Source organism: Thunnus maccoyii, chromosome 15 (assembly GCF_910596095.1).
Source record: "Thunnus maccoyii chromosome 15, fThuMac1.1, whole genome shotgun sequence".
NCBI lineage: Eukaryota > Metazoa > Chordata > Actinopteri > Scombriformes > Scombridae > Thunnus > Thunnus maccoyii.
In genome coordinates, this window is record NC_056547.1 from 28,393,610 (window position 1) to 28,418,263 (window position 24,654).

At 37.9% G+C, this 24,654-nt stretch overlaps 3 protein-coding genes across 5 annotated transcripts in view; 2 read left to right on the forward strand and 1 right to left on the reverse strand.

The window, feature by feature from the left end:
• Nucleotides 1–238: 238 nt before the first annotated feature.
• LOC121912477 (glycoprotein-N-acetylgalactosamine 3-beta-galactosyltransferase 1-like) lies at nt 239–11,439 on the forward strand. The gene is made up of 4 exons (XM_042434589.1): nt 239–324; nt 534–700; nt 5,587–6,248; nt 10,968–11,439. The coding sequence occupies exons 2-4, from the start codon at nt 547–549 to the stop codon at nt 11,130–11,132; spliced, it is 981 nt and encodes a 326-aa protein (XP_042290523.1). The 5' UTR covers nt 239–324; nt 534–546; the 3' UTR covers nt 11,133–11,439.
• On the forward strand, nt 248–20,861 carry LOC121912476 (glycoprotein-N-acetylgalactosamine 3-beta-galactosyltransferase 1-like). 3 transcript variants are annotated; one of them, XM_042434587.1, is made up of 4 exons: nt 248–324; nt 14,263–14,429; nt 15,858–16,522; nt 19,890–20,861. In XM_042434587.1, exons 2-4 carry the CDS (start codon nt 14,276–14,278, stop codon nt 20,052–20,054), a joined length of 984 nt encoding a protein of 327 aa, XP_042290521.1. In that variant the 5' UTR covers nt 248–324; nt 14,263–14,275; the 3' UTR covers nt 20,055–20,861. The 3 variants fall into 3 exon arrangements, with proteins under 3 accessions (XP_042290521.1, XP_042290520.1, XP_042290522.1); XM_042434586.1 differs by lacking the exon at nt 248–324 and adding an exon at nt 13,971–14,079; XM_042434588.1 differs by lacking the exon at nt 248–324 and adding an exon at nt 13,976–14,084.
• Nucleotides 20,740–24,654, reverse strand: part of col28a1a (collagen, type XXVIII, alpha 1a) — a 36,382-nt gene continuing 32,467 nt past the window's right edge. Inside the window, exon 35 of the mRNA XM_042434585.1 lies at nt 20,740–24,194. Coding sequence (XP_042290519.1) covers nt 24,022–24,194 — 173 coding nt within the window. The 3' untranslated portion in view covers nt 20,740–24,021. The remainder of the gene's footprint in view (nt 24,195–24,654) is intronic.

Sequence of the window (24,654 nt, forward strand, 5' to 3'; positions counted from 1 at the left end):
ATTTGGTGACTTTAAAGACCCCCCCCCCCCCTAAATGTGCCGGTACCCACATGAATTGTATGTCTTTTCCCTGACTGACTAACCTGGAATTAGTAAACAACAAGTCATAGATTAAATCTTGATGATTATTGCCTTCATGGCATAGTGTGATGACGTCAGGTCGTAGTTAACGTAAATCTGGAGCGGGTCTAATTATTAGTGGAAACACCTGTGTGTGAGAGCAGGGACTGACTGTGTGAACCTGTGTGTGCGCTGCTTCTGTTGTCTTCTGGAGGAAAAACAGAAAGAAAATTGCAGCTTTGTGCTCATTCCTGTCGGAGTAGAGTAATTGGACATTTGCTTTTTTATTCACTGGTACAACAAAATCATAAACTTTCAGCAGTTTATGATTTTATTGTAATGTTATCAGTTTAACTTCATCTTAACTTCTGGAATCTGTCCAAATGACCATTTAAAGCTTTGTTCTCATACTTTAGAGCAGATTGCTGAAGTACACCCGTATTCAAATGTCTAATTACTCATGTACCTGACAGATTAATCAAGAGGATGCGGAATATTAAGTCTAATATAATCTTCACCACTGGGCTGATAATGGGATTCCTCTCCCTTCGCTGTATGCTGGACTCGAACCTTTCCACAGGACTTTTTTTTAGGGACGCCAGACATGGAGGCAAACGCGGTTTACAGCATGCACACCCAGGTAGGGCTATTTAATGTTTTATTCATTTTTCAAATAGGTAGAAGTTTGTAGAAAAATAGATGTTTTTTTTTAAAGTAGTAATTTGTGTCGGCGCTGCCCGTTAAAAAAGAATTTCCAAAAAAAGGAACATGAAAACAGCTACATAGTAAGCTTAAATGTTGTATAAATTTCACATGTTAAATTGTCAAAGCAAAATCTAGGCTACATATTGCGTTGATATAGCCTAGTTTAAATGGGCGTATTTCATTTGGAGATGTCACAAGTGGACATACTCGATGGATCTCTAGCTATTAGTTGCGGTGAAATATTGCCGGTGTTACAGTTTAACTGGTGTTGAATTAACTGGTGATATCCACGTGCGTGAGGCTGTGGTTGCTATGGCGATCTCAGGACGCTGGAGGAGAGGACTAGGAATGACAAGTAGGTGACTGTGTGGATGCCTGCTCAAAACATGGCAAACGTCAATAAATCGTTCTTGTTATATGTCGTGATTAATCTGATGTCAAGTGGATTTGAGGACCGTTTAATACAATGTAAAAGTGAAACATAACGTTACGTGTATCTCATAGTCGGCTGGAACGCAGTAGGGAACGAGCTGGAGGTAGTGTAAAATACACCCAGATTAATTTGTGATTAATCTGCCATCGATCATATTTTGTATGAAAAGCTACAGACATTTATTTCTCCTACCACGATGTTCTACAATATTCAGATCATTCATCCAAATTAGACATCACTGTCAACTTCCATTTTGCAAGCAGGAACCGCAATTGGATAAAACTTATTGCATAAGTTTAAAAAGCCTACAATCACTACCGATCAGGGGTGTATTCCAGAAAGCGAATTTTGTGGAAACTGAGTTTCTTAACCCTGAGATGAGGGAAACTCTGGTTTTTTAGTTCCAGAAAGAGAGGTAACTTAAACTCGGGGTCAGTTACCATGGTAACTGTGACAAAGATGTAAAAATCATAAAGATGTTTTTACATGTTAAAAGACATTTTTATCATAACTTAAATTGTTGAACAATTTCCAAGGAAAATATCTATTCATGCAGATGCAAACCATGAATACAGTTTAAAACACTTCTCTTTGCTATTCTCCACGTGTCTTTAGTAGGAGACAAAGAAGTGAGGGAAACGTGCACACAAGTAAATTGGCATGTACCCAGGGTCAGTGTTGATTTATAGCTAAATAGAGAAAAAAAAAATACATGTATGAATCATCATTTAGTGCCATCACTGACAGGTGTCAGAGTTGCAGGAGTCTAATTTTAGCATCTAAGATGTGACGCATTGCACTGGAGATTGTTAATAATAATAATAGGCCTACAGTAGTCTATATTGTGTATAATGAAGAATTGAGATAGGTTTGCAGAGAAATTGGTGTAGTTGAGATAAAATATGACTAGGCTTTAAAATGCACACCATACATAAAGTAGTTAAATATTATTGATATGTGAAAATAGCGCTTTCACAGCACTCGCGTGCAGAATATCTCTGCTCACGTGAGCCATATTGTAGCCTGCGTGGAGAAAACATGCAGGCTATGAGAGAAAACCATGCTTGAGCGTGCGCAGAATCCATAGGAGCGCGATTTATGACCTATACTGCTGTCAGCCACCAGGGAGCGATCGAGATGTTTGGCTTCACTTTTGGGGAGCCGTCATAACATTTATGTTTATATACAGTTAATGATGGAAACCTGTTCTCCTCCCCTTGAATACAGTAAGGAAGTGTTCTGTCTTTTGCTATAAACATTAAGGAGATTTAAAGTCTACTAGGTCCATAAATTTTAAGGCATATGATTTCATAAATGTGTTGGTTGGGCCATTATAATCAGTCTTATTGAGAATTCTTATGGCTTTTCCACACAGTATGTAATTTATGGAATTATGAATGAGCAGTGTAGAGTAAATGGTTAGTTGTGATTCAAGATATCCTTAGTTTTGTGCAGTATTGCAATTGATTTAGATTATATGATTAATGTGAGGTTTCCATCAGAGTTTATGGTCTTCAGAAAGAAAAGGTCCAGAATGCTGAGAAGTTCAAACAAGTGTGCTTAAGGTGCTCTTTGGTAGAGAACACAAAAGTTCAAAAATGAAGAAAGGTCCAAGGCACTCTTCTGGTAAAAAGTTTAAAAGCCTTTATTCAGATGGCTATTTCATGGTGAAATTCATAAAAACATGGACAATGCTTGTGCATGTTAAAATAGAGCTGGGTTACAACCCAGGTGTAGTGGAACAAACAGCCGTCTTCAGGGTGTGGCCACACAATTTCCTCTTTTGTAGATACAAGATAATTGCAAACAACTGAACAGAAAACCAGTGAACTCACAGGTGACAAATACAAAGTATGACCATTAGATGGTTCCACAAAATGTGTAGAAGGAAGAAAAGGATAATAAGAGAACATGAGAAGAAAATAAAAGAAAATCAATAACAATATATGCCCATCTACAGCAGCATAGGCACCAGACCACAGGTACCAAAACAACTACAAAAAAGACTGAAATCAGTCCCTTCATTTAGTTCTGGGAATTCTGTAGCTTGCCTCTTGGTATATATAAAAAGTTTCTCTCTGCAATAATAATTTTAGTCGATCACCACCCCAAAGTTCTTTTTGATGGTTTCTAGGCCTTCAACCATAAGACTGTCTGGATTAGTGTTATGTACATTATAAAAGTGCTTAGCCATAGGGTAATCCAAATTAGATAAATGTTTTTATGTCATACACTGTAAAAGTGTTAAAATCACTGAATTGCTTACATTCCTTTATATAAGTAAAACTGTTGCAAAAGCCACATTTGTAAGTAACCCTCAATGGTCAATGAAGCCAAGTTTTTTTATTATTGACAGGGAGATGGCTTGACACTAACGTGTACATAATGTAAAGTTTATGGTCTATTGTCACTCCCAAGAATTTGTTTTCATTCACTCTGTCATGATTAATCATAAGAGTTACTTCAGAATTGATTTTTCGATTTACAAACACAATGAATTTTGTTTTACTTAGATTCGATGACAATTAGTATCAAACCACTTCTGTTTCCAGGTCCCCTTCAACTGTATCCAAAAGTTGCTTCAAGTTTTTCTTTGAACACAATATATTTGCGTCATCATCAAATATAACAAAATGTAACAATTTTGACACCACATATGTATATAGAATACAGAGAGCTTTGGACCCAGCACTGAGCCTTGCGGTACCCCACAGGTGACCTTCATAAGTTCTGAATCAAAATTATTTACTTGAACATACTTATATTTGTTTTTAAGGTAGCTTCTTAACCAGGAGTATATTATCCCTCCTCTAATACCACATCTTTCTAGCTTCTTCATAAGTAAACCATAATCAATGGTATTAAAGGCTTTTTTGAGATCTACAAATACTCCCACTGTGTGTTCTTTGTCTATTGCAGTTGAAATTTTTTCTATTAGTTCCCTTAGTGCTAGTGAGGTACACTTTATCCTATTCTGTATAGTTGTGATAATGCAGGCAATGACTTGTATTTTTTTCAGAATGAATAAGCAGACACTGAAAGTTGGTATACTTTTTTTTAACACTACTTTTATAACTTTCAGGGCCAAAGAATTACATCATGAACATGAACCAAACAGTTTTACCAAAATAAACAATGTAAAAATAACTACAAGATCTAAGTTAAAAAAAGGCAAAATACTAGTGTTATCAAATTAATGTCAATGATGGAAGAAACAAAAGACAGAGCTCAGACAAACACATTCAAGTACATTGCTCTGTGTAATTTAGTGTAATGTAGATTTTGCATATAGTCAAGTCAGTTTTATTGATATATAGAGACATATCACAACAGAAGTAATCTCAGGGACCTTTTCATATAGAACTGGTCTATGTGGTTTGATTAGATATTCCTCGTAAGTGCTGTGGAGGCACCCGCAAAAATAAAATGCGTGCACGGCTGTTTAAATTGCATGTGTGGCTCCTCTACATCTGTGCATGTTGATCTCATTTGTACTCATGGATTTTGGCAGAGATATGCTGTCATACCAATTCATGTTTTTGTTCTGTTCTGTAATTGTGGAAAGCTTCCACAAACATGTATAAAAAACAAAGCAGTTAATGCTTTAAACAAACAGTTACAATTTTGAGGTGTGTCTGAGAGAGAAATATATGTTATGTACAAATTATTATATTAATTGATAGGTGTGTTTCTGTCCTGTGTTTCTGATTGTAATTTCCTGCCCAAATAGGCCATAATACTGAATTTATTTAGGATTTCTACATAAGATATTGCTTAATGTAGTATATAAGCCATTCAGAATACCAAAGACAGTTCTTGCATATTAAGTTAAGGCAAAATTGAAAAATCAAATCATTGTCTGCAATATAAATGCACAATTATGAGTATCTTCATGAATGAAAGCATGAAAGCTTGTTCTGTTAGAGCTATAATAATCAAAATTCTACCAGAATCTTTGTTTGGTTTTTTTTGTTTTGTTTTTTTGGTTCATTGTAGACAGACAGTTGTCTTATGCTCATTACTTTGAATGAAAAACAGTATTGGTGTATTGGTAGAAAAATACAAGGATTATAAAGACAACATAAGTGTCTTTCACCATAGGTTCCAATTACAGCACGTTTAAAACTGGGCCCAGATGAGAAGGCTGTCATATGGTTCCATCCCAGAATGGCAAGTCATTGACACACCTCATCTTGTGTTTCTATCTTTGATTCAGACACCCAAATACAATGGTAGACAGTACATATAGTGCTCTATACTAGAGCTAGTGTAGTGAATAGTTATTTCAGACACAGTATAGGGCTTTCCTGATGTCTTGGGTGTTGCAGATTTAGGTCTAAAATATCCATGCAACATATTGTGATATTTTATGTTTGTGACACCTTCAGGTGAGAACAGCACTGGAGCTAGTTCCTCTAAGACGATTCGGATCTTGTGTTGGATCATGACGGCGCCCATGAACATGGAATCCCGCACCAAGCACATCAAGGAAACATGGGCCAAGCGCTGCAACGTAGTGCTGTACATGAGCTCAGTCAAGACTGACTTCCCCACTGTGGAGTTAAATGTGAGTGAGGGGAGGGACAACCTTTACTGGAAGACCATCCGAGCCTTTCAGTACATCTACCAGCACCACCTGGATGAAGCAGACTGGTTCCTAAAGGCAGACGATGACACGTTTGTGGTCATAGAGAATCTTCGCTACATCTTGTCCAAATATGATACAGAGAAGCCTTTGTACCTGGGCAGAAGGTTTGCCCCTTTTATCAGTCAAGGCTACATGAGTGGAGGAGCAGGTTATGTTCTCAGTAAGGAAGCACTAAGAAGATTTATCAAAGGGTTTGACACCGGAGAATGCACCCACTTCTCTGACATTGAGGACATGGCTCTGGGGAAATGTATGGAGACAATGAAAGTGGAACCAGCAGACTCCAGAGATGTTAAAGGGAGACAAACATTTCACCCTTTCCCTCCAAACCGTTACCTAGCCAGACAGTTCCCAAGGCCACGACCTTGGTTTCTGCTTTATGAGCACTACACTCCAGCAGAGGTAAGAACACAATACACAAATTCTTACTGAGAATCTGGATTTAACCCATGCCCAAAGAAATTCCATGAAATAGGCCCAGTGTCTCATGATGTCGGTAAGAAGCCTAGTGTCCCTTGGAATTCTGTTCATTGTGGACATTTCCACAAATGATGATTTAGCCTACCTCCAGTGCCAATGTAGTTCATACTGTGTCTTTTATGTAGAGATGGAAAGTAAAGATGTGGAGTTCAGGGCAGTGTATGGATCTGTAGCTTGTCCAGCTTTTCTTGCTGGAGACTTGAATATGCATTCTGACCACCATAGACCTGGAACAAATGTTTGCCTTATTTTATTTAGCCATGCTAGCAAGATGGCTCTAATAGATGGACTAACAATTTTGTACAGACATTCATGTTCCCCAGAATATGAATCCCACTGACATTATAAATTCCATGATTATTCCTCTAGTGCCACCACAAGGTTGACATTTGTAATTTTTAGTGAAATGTCTCAACTATTGCATGGGTTGTTGTGAAATCTCGTACACACATTCATGTCCTCCACAGCTTGAACTGACATATTTTCCATGATCTCCTGACTTTTCATTTCGCACCATCCTCAGGTCAAAATGTTTATTTGTCCACTTGATTTATGACCAAATACCCTCAAAATGGACATTCCTGATGAAATGATCAAATATTTCACCAAAAATCAAAGATTAGAGAACAGGTTTGTGTATCAGAACTTTGTTTTTTCTTTCCTCTCCCATTAATCATCTCACGACCCCTCAGATTTATCTGGAGACCCTTTGGAGGCGCCTGACCCCTAGGTTGGGAACCACTGTACTAAACTAGCTAACTATATATGAAGTAGTATAAATATATGAACAGTTAAATGTTGCTTACACATTGATGCATCAGTATTTATAATCTAATGATGTCTTACAGTATATAATAATATATCTGTCAGAGGGATGAAAAAGGTAGTTCTACTTTAATACTTTAAGTACATTTTGCTGCTAAAACTTGTTCTTTTACTCAAGTAGATTTTTTCATGCAGGACTTTTACTTGTAACAGAGTATATTTACACTGCTGTATTGGGACTTTTTACTTAAGTAAAGGATCTGAATACTACTTCCACCACTGGTGAACATGATAGTCTTCACAAACCAGTTGAAAGACTTTGCCCTTTATGACAATTTATTACATGGGACATAATGTCAATATTTACAGAACAGCCAGTGTTCCAGTCTGGCTATAAAACAGGAACTCTAACATATAGCAGGTACTCGGTTTTAGTGTCCAGAAACATGAGGCAACATTGATATCCAAGCATTGAGAGTGGCACCCTAATGATGAGTGGTGATCATCCCTTTAATTTAAAAAGGGAGCTCACCAGCACAGTATTAATTTGTTTTACTCATGATGACAGTTCTGTCTTATTAGAGAAGAACACACAATTACTTATTAGTTAACATGTTAAAATGGCAACCTTACATCAAGCATATAAAGATATTTTAGTATTTGATTATTGTATTTTATATTGCTATTAGACAAGCTTACCAACACAGTCACTCAATGATAAAGCATACTCTATTAATAAAGGCATTTGTTGAAACTTCACAGGTAAAAAATCATTTATTTTTTATAGATTAGTAATAAGCACTAAATAAGGACAGAATTTTTGTTGCGAGGTTGTGGGAAAATCCATTTGGTTGGGTGTGTTAAGGACAAGTCTGGCAATATTTTATTTCACTTCAGTCAGCAGATCTCATGACAAGACCAACTATGAATTGATCCCACAGATGTGGCCAAAAATATTGGTACCCTTCCACCTTTTTAAAAAAAAAAAAAAAAAAAACTATCTCTGTATTAAGTTGAAACTGACAGAAGTATATGGTATTTATCATTCTTTATATCACATTAAATATAACTAAAACTTTGCTTTTGTAGCACAGTCTTTGGAGGCAATAACTGCAATCAAGCACTTTCTGTAACTCTGAATACGGTTTCTAAACTTCTCCATTGGTAGTTCGGTCCACTCCTCTTGAGCAAACTGCTCGAGTTCTCTCAGGTTTGATGGATGCCATCTCCCAACTGCAAGTTTCAGCTCTTTCCACAGGTGTTCAATGGGATTCAAATCAGGACTCATAGCAGGCCACTTCAGAACAGTCCAACGTTTTCTTCTCATCCACTCTTTGGTGCTTTTTGATGTATGTTTGGGGTCATTATCCTGCTGGAAGACCCAGGACCTGTGACTAAGACACAGCTTTCTGACACTGGGCTGTATGTTTCACTCCAAAATGCCTTGATAGTCTTCTGATTTCATTGTGCCCTGCACAGATTCAAGGCCCTTAGTTACTGAGGCAGCAAAGCAACCCAAGAGATCACTGAGCTTCCTCCATGTTTCACAGGCATGGTGTTCTTTTCTTTGAAGGCTTCATTTTTTTCTTCTGTAAATATAGGGTTGGTGCGATTTACCAAAAAGCTCTAATTTTGTTTCATCTGTCCAAAGCACATTCTCCCAGAAGGACTGTGGCTTGTCAACATGCATTTTGGCAAAGTCCTGTTTGGCTTTTTTGTGTCTCCCTCTTAGAAGTGGGGTCTTCCTGAGCTACAGATGGTGCGACTTGAAACTATTGTACCTTGAACTTGAAGATCCGCTTGGATCTGTATTGAAGTTTTCCTTGGTTCTTTCACAACCATTCGAGCAATCCCTCTGTTCAATCTCAGGTCAATTTTCCTCTTGTGACCACATCCAGAGATGTTGGCTACAGTTTCATGAGCCTTAAACTTCTTAATAATATTGGCAACAGTGGTCACAGGAACATCAAGCTCTTTGGAGATGGTCTTGTAACTAGGGGTGGACGATACCCGCAAAATTCGGTTTTGATCCGATACCAATTATGGGGCCAGAATCACTGATACTTATGATTATTAAAAGCGGTTTATGTACTTTCATGTAGGGGAGAACAGTGTGTCATGATTTATGAGGTAACTGCATCATCAATAGGCTAAATCTGAATACATGTCATGACAACTAAATGATTTGCCAAAGGTGAGCAATCATTGCCACCTGTGAGACCAATGTTTTATTCCCAACTGAAGCATGTGGTATAGTTTTTTCAATTCCATTAAAATAATTAATTTAGATAACAAGTTTCAATGGGCTGAATATATTATTTGAATGTCTAAATATAGTCTATATTTAACCAATCTGCTAAAGTAACAACTAATGATGACCAATTAGTTTGAAAATGTAACATTAACCAACGCTGAGGATCCGATTTGACTAAAGTATTAATTTCAGTACTATGTACTCTATACCTGGATATTCCTTGCTCTCTGAAAAGAGTCGGGGGTCTGTCTGAGTCATTTCCCTCCTCCTCCCTTCTTTTCTGTTGCAGCTTGAGTTCTCTTTCTCATGGTTTGTCATGTGTTTGTATTCATTGACAGCTGTCATATAGCTCCACACGATGCTCCTCTTACATTCAGCCATCACTGCATTCATGTGTCAGATTGGTGCCATTAGTCAGGGTGCGCACCGCGTAGCTTCATTGTTTGAGTGCACACATGATATGACAATGGCAGTGGAGAAGCAAAGAGAGCATACACTAAGATATGTTCACAACAACAGAACGTTGCACTGACAGTTCTACTCTTTAATGAAATGGGTGCAACAAAGAAGAGAGAAAGTGAAACATCGATCCTATTGACACTAGAATCGATCTTCAAAAACAAAATGTTTCTGTAGTATCGATATTTTGGGTTTGATCTGCTCACCCCTACTTGTAACCTTTATGTTGACCATTCTAATGTCTTCAGACCACTCTCTAGTTTTCCTACTGTTTTCCATGTTCAATGTGATACACATAGTGGCACAAAACCGCAGAAAGAGTAATTTTCTCCTTTTAAACTGGCTGCATGAGTGATTATAAGATTGAAAATACCTGTGATACTAATTAAACGGCAATCTGCTTCAAGTATCACTATACATAAATTATTTCTTACAACTTCTAAAGGGTACCAATAATTTTGTCCAGGCTATTTTAGAATGTCTTTGTAGAATGAATTCAGTTATTTTCACAACTTTTTGTTTTGTTCCACTGCAAACCAAGCATAGAGATGCATTGATAATAAAATATATTTTAATTTCAACACTGTCCAGGGCAGATGGTGCATTATTTTAATAAAATGCAAGGGTACCAATAATTTCAGCCACATCTGTACTTACAGGAACTGTTGTAGATGGATAACGAGATAAACACTACTTTGATCACAAGGAAATTCAAATGTCATTGTAGCACAATACAGACCAATTCAGACCATTGGTCAGTAATAAAAATAAACTACAGAATAAGATTAAAGACAAATGGTCAAATGGAAAAGCTATACCTATATAACCTCTAAAGGGAAGGCTGCAAGACTTGAATGTGAAAGTTTTGGAGGAAATGTAGAGTTTAATTCATGGTAACTTCACATCATGCGGGTTGAAAAAAGCAAAGTGAAGAGCCTGACACGACTCATGCTGTACTGATGGAATGAATGCTGTGGAAATGGACATCATGCTGAATTTATACAGACAACAAGCCAACATGGAGGACATGTTGAGTTTATAAACTGGGGAACAGGGGATTAGAAATAAAGGCCTGCCTCTAATAAAAGCCTCTGAGGTAAATAAAGGCCCTGGCCACTGTTTGAGAATTTGCAGTAATGTGTTTTTTCTTTCTCTTTCTCCAGGGTCCAGACTGCTGCTCAGATTTTGTTGTGTCCTTTCACTACATATATGCTGTCCAGCTGTATGCTTTGGAGTACCTGACGTACCATCTGCGGCCATATGGATACAAATATAGATTTGATCCAGATGAAAAAATAGCATTTAATACCACAACTAAATCTATGTAAAGTGTTTGTGTCTGCACTACAACCTCTGCATTAATTGGAGGAGAGGTCGAGGGTATCCACAGGTTTCAAAGCCAAGCTTAACTTATTTACAATATTATATTTAATCTTTATATAAAAATCTTTGATGTAAGGCTTTTCAGGGGTAAAGACCTGGCAACACCCTCCGCCTGTTCAGGTATTCTTGCCAAGGTCTGATTTCAACTGTGAAAACTGTGTTCATGTTGTTTGGGGGTGTGAGTGTTTACTAATCTGTCTCATTGTGTGTAATAAGAAAAGAAACAAATTTTAAGATGGTGCAGACCCTCAATCTGGTTTCCTTATTTTTGTAATTTATGAAGATGCTACAAACTTTTATGGGTAAAACTGGAGAAAACTCCAGTGTATTTATATGAAAGGGTATCTTTAAGCGATTTACAGAACAGGCTAACTGATCCAACTGGCAAACAACATTAAAAAAAATAACGCAAGTTGTGTTGTGAAGAACAGACTTTATAAATGAAATGAATTTTAGGAATAAAAAAATATATGATGATACCTGCTTCACCTGCAGACAAAGAGACGGTTTCTCATATACAGGTCTCCCAAAGTAAATGACGGTCACATATTCGTGCATACAGTCACAGTACATAAAGGACCAGTGTGTAGGATTTAGCGGCAGCTAGCTGTGAGGCTGCAGATAGCAACCAACTGATAACCCATCCCTCCCCCCCTTCAAGTGTACAGGATAACTCATGGTGGCCACGAAACTCATGAAAAACATGAAAGGCCCTCTGTAGAGCCAGTGTTTGGTTTGTTCATTCTGGGCTACTGTAGGAACATGGTGGTGCAACATGGTGGGCTCTATGTAGATATAAAGGGCTCATTCTAAGGTTAATGAAAACACAATGATTCTTATTTTCATGGGATTATACACTAATTAAAACATGAATATATTCAATTTCTAACAAGTTTGTTCCACTAGATGCCACTAAATTCTGGACTTTAACAGACAGTACAGTACATAGCACATTAAACACTAATTGTAGTATTCAGGTAAGCATGTGGAAAGCAGCATAAAGCAAACTATCACACTATTTTAACAACTATCATATATTTAGAATATCCTCTGACCTAGTTATTGTGTGAATGACAAATTGAAAAAAGGCTGAGTCACTTTTGATCCACATTTAAAATACCTTTGCAGTTTGGGGCGTCCTGGTAGAACACTGGAGTCAAACCCCTAAATCCTACCCACCCACCTGTTGCTGTTTGCCATCCCTGCTCTTTCTATTTGTAAACGTCTACTGCCACTTAGAAACTGTTTACGCCTGCCATTAACATGTGATCTGTATAAACTGTCTGGATAACGAACATGAACACCTGTTAATATGATCAGACTGGCAAGACCACATCGTAAAAATCACATTGCGATCAGATCTCATCCAGGTGTAATTGCAAGCTGTACAGTGGGACAGTATTCTTTGAAAATGCAAATTGAATGATCACTTAACTCCTGCTAGCTTAAAGGATGGGTTCAACGTTTTCCAAATCTGTCTTAAAACAACAGTCAAGTGTCCATATGAACAGTGAAAGCGGTTTTCTTCACTGTAATCATTCCTCTTGTTCACACTAGCTATTGAAAGGTCCCCTTCAAATGTGCTTTCAATGTACAGAGTGTGGGAGAAAACCTTCAGCTAACTAGATGTCTTCAGGTCCTCACCACACTGCTCAATTTCTCATAAAAGCAAACACATCATTCTCAATGAGTTTGATGTAGAAATAGGTTTACTGTAAATCAGCTTACATGTAAACCGAGGCAGTCCATGGAGCAACTGAAAAAGTATCATTAAAGCACATTCATTAACTTCTATCGCTCCAGTTGTGGAGTCAAACATTAACCCACTCCCATCACTGCCTATCTATACTTCATGCAAATATAATTGTTCCCAACCTTGATCACACCACCATCCTGTTCTCCCTTATTCCATTCCCACACTCTGTACTTCTCCGTTTCATCCACAAACTAATGATGTTATGCATTCCTCAGTGGCCAATATGTTTATGGGAGAAGACATCAAATACATGCCTGTGTCATCCAGTTCCAAATGTCAGTGTATTCTGAAGCACATCTAACATTTGTCCATTCAGTAAGACTGAAAGACTGGAATAGAAGAATAATGATTTTACAAATTATATAAAATTACGGATTCATTGCCAAAGTAAATGATTATACAACTTGATCAGTGCTATACTGATAATGTCTGAACAGGTAAAAATGTCCCCACAGGAGCCCCTAAGGGGACATGGGCAAAAAGAAAAAAAAACATCAAATTTCAGTTGCGCACAGTTTTTAAAGAGGGATCAATCATGTAGTCCTGAGTGATCTGGTGCTTGTTTTATGAAACTTTTACGGTATGTTTGAGTTTTGTGTTGTCATGTGTGTATACGCATTGTTGAGTCTTGTGTAGTTTAATATGTACTTTACTGTTGAGTTTTATGTAGCTTTTAAAATACAATAAAATAAAATACATAAGTGCATCATGAAGGGATGTTCCAATGGTCAGTATGAACAGGAGGAATGATTACAGCAAAAAAAAAAAAAAAAACAATTTCAATGTTCATTTGGGCTCCTGACTGTAGTTTTAAGACAGACTTCAAAATTGTGAATCTGTCCTTTAGGTCCAGGGATATCATTTTACACACTCCCCATGTATGTTTTAAGGAACACCTCTTCCCTCCCTAACACAAGGGTTTGTTCTTCGCTTTATGCATGGTTTGATGACGTCAAGTTGATGACGTAGTTATCCTAGCTCCGCCTAACGTAAACCTAGAGCTGTCTAATCAGTGTTAAACTGGAAACACCTGTGTGTCAGGGACTGACTGTGTAAACCTGTGTGCGCGCTGCCTCTGTCGCCTTCTGGAGGGTGAACAGAAAGAAAACTGCAGCTTTGGGCTCATTCATGTCGGAGTAAAGTAACTGGACATTAGCTTATTTATTCATTGTTCTTCAGCAGTTCATGGTTTTATTGTGACGTTGTCAGTTCAACTTCCTCTTAACTTCTGGAATCTGTCCAAATGATCATTGTTCTCATACTGTAGAGCGGATTGCTGAGGTACAGCCGTATTCAACTGTAATTACTCATGTACTCAGATTAATCAAGAGGATGCGGAATATTACTTCTAATGTAATCTTCACCACTGGGCTGATAATGGGATTCCTCTCCCTTCGCTGTATGCTGGACTCGAACCTTTCCACAGGACCTTCTTTGAGAGACGCCAGACATGGAGGCAAACGCGGTTTACAGCATGCACACCCAGGTAGGGCTATTTAATGTTTAATGTTTTATTCATTTTTCAAATTAGGTAGAAGTTTGTAGAAGAAGATGACGGCTTTTTTCTTAAGTATTAATTTGTGTCGGCGCTGCCCGTTAAAAAAGAATTTCCAAAAAAACGAACATTAAAACAGCTAGCCTACATAGTAAGTTTAAATGTTGTATAAATTTCACGTTAAATTGTCAAAGCAAAATCAAGGCTACATATTCCGTTTATATAGCCTAGTTTAAATGGGCATATTTCATTTGGAGATGTCAAATGTGGACGTACTATATATTTATTGGATCTCAATGAGTTGCCGTGAAATATTGCCGTTTCGCCCCCCGGTGAATATAAGTAGTCTTTGACTAAGAGTTTCAAACTGTCTTTAATCCACTCAGTGCTGATATGTTAATGGAGCAAACAAAGGAGGTGTGTGTGTATGTGTGAGAGTGATTTTCAGGTTGCATGAAACTAAAATGGAATTTAATGGTGGGCCAAAACCTTTTTTATCAGCTGACAAAACTTGACAGCTGCTGGTGTGCAGTCAAACAATAATGTGGGTATCTCTTTATAAACTTGCCAAACACTAAACAGAAGAGAAGCAAATTTACTTTCACAGAGGTCAATTCACCTAAGGCCACAGGGATGCATTAAAATATTTCCAAACACAATGAAGAGGAAAATCAAAGTAGAATAAAATAAAATAAAAGACAAAAGATACACAATTAGCTATCATACAGTTTCAGTGCAGTAATAAACAGTCCATATTTTAACAAGGAAGGTGCAGTAGAGATAATTATACCAACACCATGCCCCCCCTTCTTTTTTAGACAAGATGAACTAGCTGAACTAGCTCATGACTGTGCCAGATCAAATGTTTTATCATCAACAGTAAGGCTGCACCAGCCCTGATGTTCTACCTATTTGCTTACACCTCTATCAGAGGAGTCTGGGTGCAGTGTGACTGTAAACCAGATTGAAGATGGTCCAAAATGCCATTTACAAAGAACAAAGTAGTTAAGTTGAATAAGTCCATATAATAGACACATAGTTTACTCTATAGTGAGCAAAAAAATCTGAAATGTATGAATCATTTTGTGTCAACACTGACAGGTGTGAGAGTTGCATGACTGCAATTTCAGCATCTATGAAAAGTGACACATGGCCCTGGGATTGTTATGAGCAAGTATTGTACACACCTTTTTCATTTCATTATGGGAAATTCGTGAGGGTACTATATAGAGCATTAATTTACACTCAGGATTCAGACACTCAAATAAAATGGTGGCTAGTACATGTAGTGCACTGTACAGCGTGATTTCAGACACAGCATAGGGCTTTTCTGATGTGTTAGGTGTGGGTGTTGCAGATTAAGGTCTTTAAATATCCATTCAACAAATTTCTGATATTTTGTGTTTGTGACACCTCCAGGTGAGAACAACAGCTCCTCAGCTAATTCCTCTGCGACAGTTCGGATCTTGTGTTGGATCATGACGGGGCCCAAGAACTTGGAATCCCGCACCAAGCACATCAAGGAAACATGGGCCAAGCGCTGCAATGTAGTGCTGTATATGAGCTCAGTCAAGACTGACTTCCCCACTGTGGAGTTGAACGTGAGTGAGGGAAGGGAAAACCTTTACTGGAAGACCATCCGAGCCTTTCAGTACATCTACCAGCACCACTTGGATGAAGCAGACTGGTTCCTAAAGGCAGATGATGACACGTTTGTGGTCATAGAGAATCTTCGCTACATCTTGTCCAAATATGATACAGAGAAGCCTTTGTACCTGGGCAGAAGGTATACCCCTTTTATCAGTCAAGGCTACATGAGTGGAGGAGCAGGTTATGTTCTCAGTAAGGAAGCACTAAGAAGATTTATCAAAGGGTTTGACACCGGAGAATGCACCCACTTCTCTGACATTGAGGACATGGCTCTGGGGAAATGTATGGAGACAATGAAAGTGGAACCAGCAGACTCCAGAGATGTTAAAGGGAGACAAACATTTCATCCTTACCCTCCAGATTATTACTTGGTCAGACAGTTCCCAAGACCACGACCTTGGTTTCTGCTTTACGAGCACTACACTCCAGTAGAGGTAAGAACACAATACACAAATTCCTACTGAGAATCTGGATTTAACCCATGCCCAATCAAATTCCATGAAATAAACTCAGTGTCTCAAGATGTCAGTAAGAAGCCTAGTGTCCCTTGGAATTCTGTTCATCTTGGACATTTCCGCAAATGATGATTTAGCCTACCTCCAGTGCCAATGCAGGACATGCTGTGTCTTTTATGTAGAGGTGGAAAGTAAAGATGAGTTCATGGTGGTATATGGATCTGTAGCTTGTCCAGCTTTTCTTGCTGGAGGCTTGACTTTGCATTCTGACCATCATAGACCTGGAACAAATGTTTGCCTTATTTTGTATAGACATTCATGTTCCCCAGAATATGAATCCTACTGACATTGGTGATTCCATGATTTTTCCTCTAGTGCCACCACAATTGACATTTGTAATTTTTAGTGAAATGTGTCAACTATTGGATGGATTGCTGTGAAATCTGGTACACACATTCATGTCCTCCACAGCTTGAACTGACATCTTTTCTGTGATCTCCTGACTTTTCATTTAGCACCATCCTCAGGTCAAAATGTTAATTTGTCCAACTGATTTATAACGAAATACCTTCAAAACGGACATTCCCATCAGCCCCAGCTGTACTTTGTGTTTGGTGCTGATTAGTACATTTTGGCATGTTAAACTAGAATGATGTAACCTGATGCGCCAGATGGTTTGTTACACAGAACTATCTGAGATGTTATCCATATAAACTGTTTGGAAAAGGGCAGGCACTTTCAAAATATACTTGTCAGGTGAGTGGATGAACCATCTCTCTGTCACCGTCTATCACCGTCTTACGTTGTGAGGCAGCTGGATTCAAAACGCTAATTGGTTCGGACACAAGTGCATAACTTGAAGCCTGACAAGATGGATTCTCACGTGATCTTGTGATGATGTGATCTCGCAAATGCAGCTGCCTTGCAATGTAAAGAATGATATACATGATAAACATAATGCCTGCTTATCAGCATGGTAGCATTGTCATTGTGCGCATGCTGACTTTAGCATTTAACTCAAAGCACAGCTGTGCCTATGTACAGCTTTACAGAGGTGCTAGCATGGCTGTGAGTCCTTGAGCTTTTTTATTTTCCATATTCACAATATTTCCCTTACCTCAACCTGAATTCATAGTCCATGCACACTGGACATCAATAAACACTGGTACTGAATGGTATTTGGAGTTTTGCAGAGTTCCTGCTTTATGCCAGGAACCAATTAGAAATCCATTTTTTTACTTTCATTAATTCACACAATGACACTTGATCTAAAAGAAAACAAGACAATTGTCCTGGGGAACCTGTTAAAACCACCAAGAGCATGTAGTTCAGAGCAGGCTTAGAGGGCAAGTTGGCCAACTTTGGGGTAAAAATGTAGAAGATACTAGCTGTTGTTCAAACTGTTTTGTTGCCATCATGACTGAAGACCAAACCAACAAGGAGTTGATTGTTAATGGCAAAAGCAGTCACAATTCCTACTGGAGCCCAGTATGGCCAACAATACTGCACTCACATCAATTACTCATCTGATTTAGTATTGCAGTCCTATAACCTCGTCAGACTCACAATGTACAGTTTTAAAAAAGAATCAATTGATGCAGCAGAATCAGATCCCTTTTTATTCCACATATTACTCTTCCTTGTCAAAACCTGGCACCTCCATTACTCATAATGCATCTCGACTGCCAAAAGTCCAGTCAGAGACTTGCGTGTGTTATGCTAGTAGCGGCTAATGTAGCCTGGAGCTGCTAGCCTCAGGCAGAGATGAGGAACTTCTTTTCAGATTTGTTTTTTTTTTTTAATTTTAAACTTGCCTTCAGCCACAACGCTGACTCAAGTGACATCCCATCACACCAAAACACTTGGTGAATGTGATGTCTTCATAAACTAGTTGAAAGACTTTGCCCTCCAAGACAATTTATTACTCCTCCCAGAATCATCACCTTATCATGGTGGAGGGGTTTGAGTGTCCCTGTGACTGTGGGAGTTGTGTTGTTGGGGGCAATAGCCCCTGGTAGGGTCTCCCAAGGCAAATTGGTTCCAGGTGAGGGTGTAGACCAAGAATGACCTCAGTGAAGCAACATCTCAGGCGTGTGGGAACCTTGCCCGGAAGAGGGAGATTGGGGCACCCTCCTGGAGTCAGGCCTGGGGGGGAGCTTGCTGGCGAGCATGAAGTGGCCGGGCTTTAACCTATGGGGCCTGGTCTGGCACAGCCTGAAGAAGTAACATAGGTTCACAGTTTTTCAGGTCTGTCTTAAAACAACAGTCATATGAACACTTAGTTTTTTCCTGGCTGTAATAATTCCTCTGTTCAAACTGGCTTCAAATGTGCTTTCAGCACATGGTACTGTACAGCAGCAGCATTGTGTGTCCAAGGCAAATTTTCCTCTGGAACAAAATTTTATCTTAGGAAATGGGGACCAAAGTCCACAGTGTGTCATTTGAAATGCATTTAAAAGTTGATGTGAAGCTTACACAAGGCTTAATCTACTTGATTTGACTCATTTGGATGCTGAAGCTTCATATTAGCTTCAGATAAACTTTGAAATGCATTTTTATGCAGAAGGAGGACTGTAGATTTTGTCCCCCATCACTTACATTGTAAGGGCATTATGAAGGGATCTTCTAATGGTCAGTATAAACAGGAGGAATGATTGCAGCAAAAAAAACATGCTTCAGTGTTTGGGCTCCTGAGTGTTGTTTTAAGACTTGGAAAAATTGTGAACCCGTCCTTTAACCTCTATTACCATCAATTCTCACATGAAAGCGAGTATTCAAATCATGGCAGAACAAGTAATACCTGTGCTAATAAAGACCATGGGGGAAAAAAAAAAAACATTGATGGGGTAATGCAGTAACAAAGTAGAACTATTGTAGTCTACTACACATGGGATAGATTGGATGAATACTTCTTTGATCACAAGGAAATTCAACTGTCATTGCAGCACAATACAGACCAATTCAGACTATTGGTCAATATTAAAAATAAACTACAAAGTAAGATAAAAGACACATAAAGGAAAAGCTGCAAGTCTTTAATGTGAAAGTTTTGGAGGAAATGTAGAGTTTAATTCATGGTAACTTCACATCATTCGAGTGGAAAAAGGCAAAGTGAAGAGCCTGACACGACTCATGCTGTACTGACGGAATGAATGCTGTGGAAATGGACATCATGCTGAATTTATACAGACAACAAGTCAACATGGAGGACATGTTGAGTTTATAAACTGGGGAACAGGGGATTAGAAATAAAGGCCTGTCTCTAATAAAAGCCTCTGAGGTAAATAAAGGCCCTGACCACTGTTTGAGAATTTACAGTAATGTGTTTTTCTTTCTTTTTCTCCAGGGTCCAGGCTGCTGCTCAGATTTTGTTGTGTCCTTTCACTACATACATGCTGTCCAGCAGTATGCTTTGGAGTACCTGACGTACCATCTGCGGCCATATGGATACAAATACAGATTTAATCCAGATGAAAAAATAGCATTTAATACCACAACTAAATCTATGTAAAGCGTTTGTGTCTGCACTACAACCTCTGCACTAATTGGAGGAGAGGTCGAGGATATCCACAGGTTTCAAAGCCAAGCTTAATTTATTTAACTCTGATTTCATCTGTGAAAACTGTGTTCATGTTGTTTGGGGGTGTGAGTGTTTACTAATCTGTAATCTAATTTAATTTAATCTATAATTTATGAAGATGCTACAAACTTTTATGGGTAAAACTGGAGAAAACTCCAGTGTAAATGGCAAACATTTAAAAAAAATGAATGATTTTATAAATGAAATGGATTTTAGGAATAAAAAATTATATTATGATACCTGCTTCACAAAGTAAATGTCAACACTGTCAACATTTTTGTGCATACAGTTATAGTTCTTAAAGGACCAGTGTTTAAGATTTAGTGGTGGCTAGCTGTGAGGCTGCAGATTGCAAGTAACTGATGATTGCCAAATATAATTTTGCAAAATAGTTTGGGTGATGGAGATGTCTACATATTGAGATCCTATCACAATGTGAATAGAATTAAGATAACAAAAGTGCTAATTAATACAGTATAAATGGAAAAGCTCATGGAACAGATATTATTGGATCAACAGGACTGATAACCACCAGCTTTATGTACTCAAAAAGTCAAATGTCATATGTGTTGCGCGTGAGTTGCACTTTTGAAAACAGTTATTGAAATGGGCAATCTTTAAGAAATTATATTTTATTTATTGAAAAAAGTTTGTTGTTGAACTACAATGTTCTGAATTTACTATTCCTTCTGATGCTTTTACAGTGTTAAACAATAAAACAATATATTTTACAGTCAAGTGTGTCTCTTTTCATACAACATTCATCATATTGGAGGTTAATATGTTAGCATGAACTACAGTAAAATACAGTAAGGCTTGAGAAAGGAACATCAAAGCAACTACAACATAAAGTGAAAATACCATAAACAGGTTAAGATTACAGTCTGTTTAGTTGGACAATTCTCACAGAAAAACTGACCCACAAAAACCGTATACAACAATACACAACTTAATCCCAGATTTTAATAAACTAAAGTGAAATATAACAAGATTCATATATTGTCAGGGTCCATAGACTACATATTTAACAACAGTATATACAGTGCAGTAGACTATATTCACAGTGCAGGTGTAAGTGCCGCAATTCAGATTTTTTTTGTTATGTGAGATGTTTTTCAGTAAGAGTGTACAAGGATTATTCTTTGAGGACACAAATCTGATACTTCATATGGCAAAATACAGTATAACTGTTCTCAGATAATGAATGTCAATTCTAAAACTGACAGTCATGCTTTGTTTGACAGGCATGCATGCACTGTTTTCAGTTCCTCCAGCACCAGGCTGCGTGGAATAGATGGAATTTGCTGATAGTGATGTAGCTTGCATCCACTGAGATGTGAAACCTCTATGTCCATTGATGCATTCTTTAGTTTCTTTTTTAGTTGGCCTTTCTCTGTTTGCTTGCTGCTCTTGTTGTAATGTGTTATGTAATCCTGCTCAGAGAGTGACAAACTAAATAAACACTCAGAGTGAGCTGCACTTTCAGAGATTTAATCCGCTTTAAACCATCTCCTAATACAATGTAAATGTGAGAAGAAAAGGCTGCCCTCTCATTTTGTCGTTTCACACACTTCCTTGTATTTTACACATGTGCACTTGTTACTGAGTTTTATCAGCTCAGGGAACATTTTGCAGTTTGTGGGACAGTGGAAGAAGTAGAACAGGTTTTGCTAATCCGATAGGACTGAATGATGGTGTTGGCATCTATCAGGAAAATAAACAATGGAGGAAAACAGGTGATTATGAGAAGTGTAGTGACATGTAAGATACTGTGTAGCTGATTGTTCTGTCTTGTCTCATTTGCTTATTTGTAACTGTTACACACACATACTAGTCTCTTCCTGACTGACACAGCTTTGGATTTGTTTACAATGAGAGTATGAGGGCCACTGTTAGTAACATTAAGAGATTCTGACATTAGGAGAATGAAGATGTAATATTTATATAATAAGGTTATACGAGACAATTTTCATAATTTTAGAATAATGTTGTAGTAACCAGTCAGCTGGTTATATTAGGAGAAAGACGCTGATGAAGATGGAGCTGCCAGGTGAGAGGAAAAGAGGAAGGACAAATAGGAGGTTTATGGATATAGTGAGGGAGACATGCAGGTTGTTGGTGTGACAGAGGAAGACACAGAGGACAGGAAGAGATAGAGATAGATGATCTGCTGTGGCGACCCCTAACGGGAACAGCCGAAAGAAGAAGAAGAGGAAGAAGTCAACTGTGAGAGCAGTCTGTCAGTTTACATATCAAATTTAAAGATGTGGAGGTTTTACAGAGAATCACTTTCTTATCATATTTTACAACACTGAAAATATAAATTATGACTTTTCCTCAAAATATTATGATGTCTATCTTGTAAAATTATTAATTTATTCTCAAAATATTAATTATTTTTCTTGGAAAACTATAACTTCCAATTGTTTCTGTAATATTACAGCTTTATTTACTAAATAGCACAGCTTTTTGTTTAAATTACAGTTACGTTCTCAAAATGTTATAACTTGATTCTGGAATTTCTTTTGTTCACTGAAAACTATGACTTTATTTGTAGAATTACAACTTTATTCTTGTAATATTTTGGCATATTGTTTCAAAATTATGACATTTTTCTTGTAATATTATGAATCCTTAAAATTAATAAAAATTTAAACTTTTTTTCGCAATATTTTGACTTTTTTTCTCAAAACCTGAGATTTATTTTGCCCAACAGTGGCCCTAATACTTATATGCCTATAATTAAATGAAATTACATTTCAATTTGGTAAGCTCAGTGGTGACAAGGTCAGACGGTCTTCACAGGGAACATGTTTGTCTTTTGCAGTCCTGAGTTTTGTTACAGAAATGAGGAGCAAATATATTATTACCCCTGGAGTATTAATGCTGTCCAAGTGGAGCTTAAATTAGTACTTTTCCATGCTGTTTCACTTACTAAGAATATTTCCTACCTTTAGTGGTATCTAGCTATACAGATGGTTTTGGTTTAACCAGGTTTTGAGATATCTGTCTCTGAGATTTCTGTCTCCACCCAAATACAATAAAAGTGGGTGGAATTTCATTTGCACTGAAGAATTACATTAGTAAAATTACATTATGTTTTACTAATTACACTAGTAAAATCTCTTTAAAGAAACAGTGTCCCGGTTATGATGGAAATTCTGATAAAACACAGACAAAAGCTTTCATACATTTCATACATTCAACACTGTTTCTTGGGTAGAAAGTAGTTCCAATGTAAACCTCTGACAGTGAGGTGTTTATCAGAGTAACAGGGACACTGTTTCAAGAAAGCTGATTTTTTGAAAGTAATTTTTCAATGCTGTGAGCACCACAAACCAGTATCAGGTTGGAGGCAGATATCTCAGAGGCAGATATTACAAAAGCTGGACTGAAAACAATCTGCCTGACTGGGCACCACTATAGGTAAAATGATATTTTTTGTTATTTGGGTGAACCAACCCTTGCACTGGTAATCTTTAATGTCACTTCAGTTATGTTTGTGAATAAATTTATGTGGTTAAAAAATATGGAATAGATCTTTCAGAAGAAAATATCCATTCAATATGTAAAGCAAAGCCTTTGCTGTGTGAACAGAGTAACTCAACTTATTTCTGGTACAGATATTACTAGTTATCCCAAATGACAGCTGATTCGTGTGTGCAGCAGTTCAGAATTGTGCACCTGCAGTGTGAATGTAGCCTGTGAGACAATGAGGAGCTCTCCATCGTCGCCTTCACCCACAGTAGAGCAGTCCAGAGAGTGTGACCACAGCAGCAGCTGCTAGCTGGAGCTCTGGTCAAACAGTAAAGCCTGCGTCATCAGTCCACTCTGTTCCTCTGTGACGCTGATGGAGCATGTTAGCTTTGCACACGCCCTTTTTTCCAAACACAGTCTGTTACGTGTAGACGCAAGAATTCTTGCAACTGGCTTCAGTCTCAAAGTTGTTTGCATTTCCCTGGCAGCCTCCGTACCAGAACTGGGCACAGGCGTTGGCCTCAGGGTCGTAATACCACTTAACGACATACTGCCGACAGGGACCTGGGTCCAGAGGCAGACCACAGCCCTCATCTGAAAGGTCAAAATGGGTGCAAAATGGGTGAGTGAACTGCTCATAAACATTGCCTTCATTTCAATGGCTGTTTGAACATGTTGCAGGTCACTTATTCAAGTTCAAACAGGGGACATCTGAAAAATAACCTGGTTTTAACATGTCTTTTCACCGGGGTATCAAAACTGTTTTTTTTCTTCACAATGTAAATCATTACTACTGAAGTATTGTACTTTGATAAGCCACATTTTGGATTAGGTCTAACTATCATTAGGTCCCTTTCTGACCAGGGCCTGTATTTCAAGCATCTGAGAATCATTAATAGGAATTGTGCTGGGAAATATTTAACAAAGGGAAGCAGCAAGATTTCTAACTAGAGCAAACACAGGATGTGATAAAAAACGCTTTGCACAACCTGAGAAAATTCCTGTCATCTTTGTGGCTGTTGTACTCAGCAAACTCCAAGTGCTAAAGCACCTT